The sequence below is a fragment of the Ochotona curzoniae genome, unplaced genomic scaffold (assembly GCF_017591425.1).
Source record: "Ochotona curzoniae isolate NIBS_2020 unplaced genomic scaffold, NIBS_Ocur_1.0 patch433, whole genome shotgun sequence".
Lineage (NCBI taxonomy): Eukaryota > Metazoa > Chordata > Mammalia > Lagomorpha > Ochotonidae > Ochotona > Ochotona curzoniae.
Genome location: NW_024467010.1, coordinates 797,565 through 803,139, shown reverse-complemented (window position 1 = coordinate 803,139; position 5,575 = coordinate 797,565). Strand labels below are relative to the sequence as shown.

The 5,575-nt window shown below is 64.8% G+C and overlaps 1 protein-coding gene across 2 annotated transcripts; it reads right to left on the bottom strand.

Annotated features, from left to right (window-relative positions):
* Nucleotides 1-380: 380 nt before the first annotated feature.
* LOC121167917 (FLYWCH-type zinc finger-containing protein 1-like) lies at nucleotides 381-5,575 on the bottom strand. Of its 2 annotated transcripts, XM_040997638.1 has the most exons (8): nucleotides 5,381-5,575; nucleotides 4,622-5,122; nucleotides 4,481-4,552; nucleotides 3,621-4,040; nucleotides 3,270-3,533; nucleotides 2,343-2,606; nucleotides 1,738-2,010; nucleotides 381-1,216 (listed from the first exon to the last, which is right to left on the bottom strand). In XM_040997638.1, the coding sequence occupies exons 1-8, from the start codon at nucleotides 5,472-5,474 to the stop codon at nucleotides 1,143-1,145; spliced, it is 1,962 nt and encodes a 653-aa protein (XP_040853572.1). In that variant the 5' UTR covers nucleotides 5,475-5,575; the 3' UTR covers nucleotides 381-1,142. The 2 variants fall into 2 exon arrangements, with proteins under 2 accessions (XP_040853572.1, XP_040853573.1); XM_040997639.1 differs by lacking the exon at nucleotides 4,481-4,552.

The following is a 5,575-nucleotide window of genomic DNA, read 5'->3' as shown; positions in this document are numbered from 1 at the left end:
GTGGGCCATCTGTTCCTCCCGACGCGCCACTGTCCTCTGACAGCGATCGGTCCCTCCTGTCGCCTTGCCGTGGGGCTAGTGTGCTGCGTCTGCTGGCGTCCAGCGGTGCGTGTTCTCACCCCGTGTCTGTCTGCTGTGGCTCATGTCCCTTCTGGCTCTCAGATGGCGCTAGCGTTTGGACTTTGTTCTGTTTTCATTTAAAGGGATTACATGAGACGTGTTTTATTTTATTTGAAAGGCAGGGTGAGCCAGAGACAGAGCTCTTCCAGTGCTGATCCGCTCCCCGAATGCTTGCAACTTCCAGAGCTGGGCCAGGCTGAAGCCAGGAGCCAAAACACAGCCCAGTCCTGCCACGTGGTCGCAGGACCCGTGTGGGAGAGCCGTCTCCTGCTGCCTCTCGGCACGCATCTTGCAGGAAGCTGATTGGAAGTGGGGGCTGTGGCTCCGCATGTTCAGTGCCACCTGGGATGCCAGCACCTCAGTATGGCCTCTCTACTTACTTTCCAGCTCCCTGCTAAGGCAACTGGAAAAGCAGTGGGGATTGGCCCAAGTGTGGGTCCCACCTACACGGAGACCTGGAAGGCGGTCCTGGCTAGCGGCCGGCCTGGCTGGCCCAGCCCTGACCGTCACAGCCGTCCAAGGAGCGAACCAGCAGAGGGAAGAGTTCTCTCCCCGTGTGATAAAGAAATCTTAGCAGGAGAGAGAGAAGGGTGGAGGGGCTCGGTCCTTGGCGTTCTGATGGGGATACAGCTTCCCGTGAAGTCCTTCAGCCCGCAGTGCTGCGCCCTCCTGACTCTGGCTGCAGGAGTGAGCTCCCAGGCTCGGGCTGCTGATTTCTAGTGTCACCCGCTGTGGCCGCCTGCGCAGCGTGCACCGTGTCCACCCTGGGTTCACGGAGCCTCTGGTTGTGGCCATGGCCAGGGCTGCCCCGGGGTGAGGGGTCCTGTTCTCGGGGTCACTTCGGTCGGGGGACTGAGGCGCCCAAGCAGTGAGAACCTGCGGCCCCTATGCACCCCCTATGGAGGACAAGTTGGTCATGCTGTCCCATGTGCCCAGCCACCCAGCCAGCCCCTTGTGCCAGCCCTCTCAAGGCCTGTTGAGGCGGCCCCTCTCTCAGCCACTCACACCACGAACTCGCACAGTTACCCTTCTGTCTGTTGTGTTTCTGTAAGAGTCTCCAAGCGCAGTTCTATTTCAGGCACTGGGTTGATCTCTTCTGAGGAGCAAAATGGAAAAACACAAAAACCACGAGTCAGCATCTCTTCGTCTCACCAAAGGATGGACCAGCAGCCTGCATCTCCTCAACACACAGTTGCCATTGAGGAGGCTGCCGGGGGTTAGCTAGAGCTGTGCGTTCCCATCACATCAATGATGGCGCCCCCTGGCAGCGCCAGGAGCCCATGTGGGCAGCACTCAGGTCCAGAACCTGTGACCAGCACGTCCCTCAGGGGAGCACCTGCACCCCGAACCCTCTTCACTCCCTGAAGTCAGCATCAGCTTTCCAAGGAGGAAGCTTTGTAAGCAAACTAGAGTTCCTTAGCGCTCCTAACAGGGTGCAGTACCTGCGGCCCCTCACAGAGCGACCCTGCCCAGAGCCTGGCATGCTGGGAGAGGACGCTGAGAGTGCACACCGTCCTCCTCAGGTTCAAAGGAGGCCACATGCGGAGGGAAGGGACGGGTCCATGAGCGCCCACAGGGAGCGCAGGCTGAAGGGGTTCCCACCCGGCCCTTTGTTACCTGGGGCTTCCTGCTGGGTCTCCTTGGGGAGCCGCTCCCGCTGCCGCAGCGCCTCCAGGCCAGCCAGGTCGGGCGGGTGGCAGTGCCTGCGCATGACCATGACCCGGTGGCCCTGGGTGATGGCCCGGCTGCGGCAGCCCATGCGGGCCTGGTCCCGGCACATCCAGTACACCTTCTCGCCCGCCGCCTTCTCCTTCCTGTACAGGAACGACTCGTGCACCAGGAACCTGCCCCCGAGGGGCGTGCGCAGGAACTCCAGGGGCTCCGTGGGTTCTGAGAAGGGACAGTGGCAGTGAGCAGACACGTTTAGCCCTGGCCTGGGAGGACCAGGGACGCGTGCTGCCTCTGTGCCCCCAGCACCCTCCCCATACAGACTCCATGCTTTTGGGAAAGCTGGACCCTGCGGCCACGCACACCCCAACCTCCATGCAGGCCTTCCCCGACTGCTCAGATGCCATGTTGGAGTGCAGGGGCCAGGCATTCCGGGGAGACCTGGGCCACATCTGGCTCCCTGCCTATCCAGCCACTCCTCAGGGCCCCCGACTGTGGAACAGGCAGCCTGGATCTCAGGCCCTTGGTGCTGCCTGGCCATGCCCTTGCCGCACCTGGGCCTTCCCAGTGGGTCAGGTTGGGGAGGTTCTCCCGCTGCCGCAGGGACTCCAGGCCGGCCATGTCGGGTGGGTGGCAGTGCCTGCGCATGACCATGACCCGCTGGCCCTGGGTGATGGCCCGGCTGCGGCAGCCCATGCGGGCCTGGTCCCGGCAGGTCCAGTACACCTTCTCGCCCGCCGCCTTCTCCCGCCTGTACAGGAAGGACTCGTACACCAGGAAGCTGCCCCCCAACGGGGTCCGCAGGAACTCGGGGCCTCCTGTGGAAACCAGAGCATGGTCAGGTGGGTACAGGGAGGGGGTCGCACTGACTCCTAGAGGCAAGAGTGTGGCTGCAGGGTAACGCTCTCACGGCTGAAGCCCCAAGACGTGGCCAGGCCTGCAGCTGCGGGGGGCTCTCCAGCAAGTGGGATGGGGGTTAAGGACATGCCTGGGGAGACTCCCCCAATCCACAAAGCAAGAGAAGGTCAGAGACCAGGGCCCAGATGGGTTCCCAGGAAGGGGAGGGGAGGCTGCTCTGCACTGAGCTGAGAGTGAGGACACTGCCAGCTGGCTGGGGTGAGTGATGCAGGCACAGCAAAGGACCAAGGACACTGAGATGGGGCAGGGGCACAAGGACGAGACAGGAGTGTCCGACGTGAGAGCCAGCAGCCCCTCCACTCAGCTCAGGAGGCTCCACGGAGACCGGGGCACTGGGACTGCGGTCAGGACCCCTCTGCCAGGGCAGGCACCCCACATCACCTGCCTCCTGCACAGAACTTGTGGGTGGTCACTTCCTCTTGTTCCTCTCCAAGCCCCTCACAGACAGGAGGGAGCCTGGGGTGTCCCAGGCTGGGTGGAGCAGGAGGGAAGCAGATCCCCTCTAGTGCTCACAGGGGGAAGCGGTCCAGCAAGAAGGGGCTCCGGTGCCTGTGCTGCCATACCTGGGCTTTCCCGCTGGGTCGGGCTCGGCCGCTTCTCCCGCTGCCGCAGGGTCTCCAGGCCGGCCAGGTCGGGCGGGTGGCAGTGGCCACGCATCACAGTGACATGCCGGCCCTGGGTGATGGCCCGGCTGCGGCAGCCCATGCGGGCCTGGTCCCGGCAGGTCCAGTACACCTTCTCGCCCGCCGCCTTCTCCCGCCTGTACAGGAAGGACTCGTACACCAGGAAGCTGCCCCCCAGCGGGGTCCGCAGGAACTCGGGGCCTCCTGTGGAAACCAGGGCATGGTCAGGGGCCGCGCCAGGGCTGGGCCGGGCAGGCCGGGCTCGAGGTGGCGAGTCTGGGGGTGACTCACTGGGGTCGGCCTCCTGCTCCTCGTCCGGGGGGCCTTGGGGCTGGGCTGCTGGGGGCTCCTGATCTTTCACTTTTGCTCGTTTTCTGGGTCGAGGTCTGAGAGTGGGGATATCTGGCCTCGCATCTTGGGGTAGCGTGTCCTCGGAGCTGTCTGGCCCAGCTGGCGGCGTCTCCGTGGCCTTCTCCTGCTGCCGCCGGGCCTCGAGGCCCTCCATGTCGGGCGGGTGGCAATGGTCACGCATGATGGTTACGCGCCGGCCCTGTGTGATGGCCCGGCTGCGGCAGCCATGCAGTGTGTGGTCCCGGCACGTCCAGTACACCTTGTCCCCCACCGCCTTCTCCCGCTTGTAGAGAAAGGACTCGTGCACCAGGAAGCTGCCCCCGTAGCAGGTCCTCAGGAACTCCAGGGGCTCGGCCTGCTCTGGGAGCGGGATGCAGGCGGTCATGGCCACAGCCCAGCAGGCGCAGCCTCCTCAGACTCAGCCCGGGACCTTGTTTCTTGTGCGCCTTGCGTGGCCGACGCTGACCATGCCTGCCTGGACTCTTACCCCAAAACACCCAGTCCACCCCTGCTCCTCCCCACCCCGAAGCGACCTGAAGGGGGGGGGCCCACGCACAGCCTGTCCCTGCTGCCCCTGCTCACCTAGGCTGGGGAGTTCCCTTGCAAACTCCAGCAGTACCTACCTGTGGGACCGCAACCCCACAGTGAGAACAAGGCCCCCTCCCAGGACAGCGGCTGGCTCCCCGGACTGCCACCCTCAGCCAGCTTCCCAAGGCACCCCTGGACACCCCCTAGGCAGCCTTCCAACCTTAAGCAACACAGCATCACCTGAACCTATTACAGTCCCGACTTCCCCACACCTGGGTGCATCAGAAAGCTCTGGAAGGCCGCCTGCCGGCTGGACTGGGAACATGGGCCTAGTGTTGGACACACTGAGGTTTTGAAGTCAGGTCGGTCACCCGCACATCCCTCCCTGCACACAGCAGGCCATCCGTGCTCACCTACTCCGAATGGAGGCATCCGGGGCAGGAATTCTTCCGTCACCCGGGGCAGGTGTTCACCCAGCCCCAGCATCGAGCGTTTCTTGGGAGGCAGGAGCAGGGACAGGGCTCGGGGCGCCTCCTCAGGGGCCGGCTTGCTGAGCGCCTGCCCGGGATGCGGCTGTGGCTCCTCAGGACACAGCCAAGAGCCTCCGCCCTCAAGCGGCTCATCCACGGGGCCGCCAGAGCCATCCGGGGCCTCGGGCAGAGCAGGGCTGGGCAGCTTCTCCTGCTGGCGCCGAGCCTGCAGGCCCTCCTCATCGGGCAGGTGACAGTGGTCCCGCATAACTGTGGCCCTTGAGCCGCGGGTGATGGCCCGGCCCCGGCAGCCCAGCCCGGCATGCTGGCGGCACTTCCAGTACACCTTGTCGCCGACCGCCTTCTCCTGCTTGTACAGGAATGACTGCAACACCAGCAGACGGCCCCCAAACGGGGTCCTCAGGAACTCCAGGGGCTGGGGGGCTGTTGGGAAGGGGGTGGGGGTTAGTTGGCTAGGCAGGAACCTGTGATGGTGATGAAGCTATTGCAATGGTGCTGGGGTGGGAAGAGGTGAACTCGTGGCTGGGGTGGGCTGATTCCCGGGAGGGGCTGGGTGCACAGGCTCAGACTGCGCTGTGCACCAGCAGGGGGGTCGTCACCTGCTGGAAGAGGCGCACGCTGGGACCATGCTGGAGCTCGTACAAGGGCGGCTGGTCCCGGCAGCAGCCCGAGACCCCTCACCTGTGTCCAGCTTGCTGCATTTCAGCACAGGGGCGGGCTCCAGGCTGGCGGTCACACTTGTGCCCTCCTGCTCGCTGGGCTCAGGCAGGGGCATGCCGGGACCAGGGCCTGCCCTCAGGCCACCTCACCCCCGCACATGGATTCGCCTCCTGTGGGCCTGAGTCAAGGGAGAAAGGCCTGGGTGGAGGGGCGGCC

Excerpts from the sequence above, each read along its gene's own strand:
- LOC121167917 (XM_040997638.1), bottom strand. The coding sequence starts at position 5,474 with ATGCCCCTGCCTGAGCCCAGCGAGCAGGAGGGCACAAGTGTGACCGCC. Across the intron at positions 2,607-3,269 it reads GACCCAGCGGGAAAGCCCAG|GAGGCCCCGAGTTCCTGCGG; the intron begins GTATGGCAGCAC and ends TGGTTTCCACAG. Across the intron at positions 2,011-2,342 it reads GACCCACTGGGAAGGCCCAG|AACCCACGGAGCCCCTGGAG; the intron begins GTGCGGCAAGGG and ends GTCCCTTCTCAG.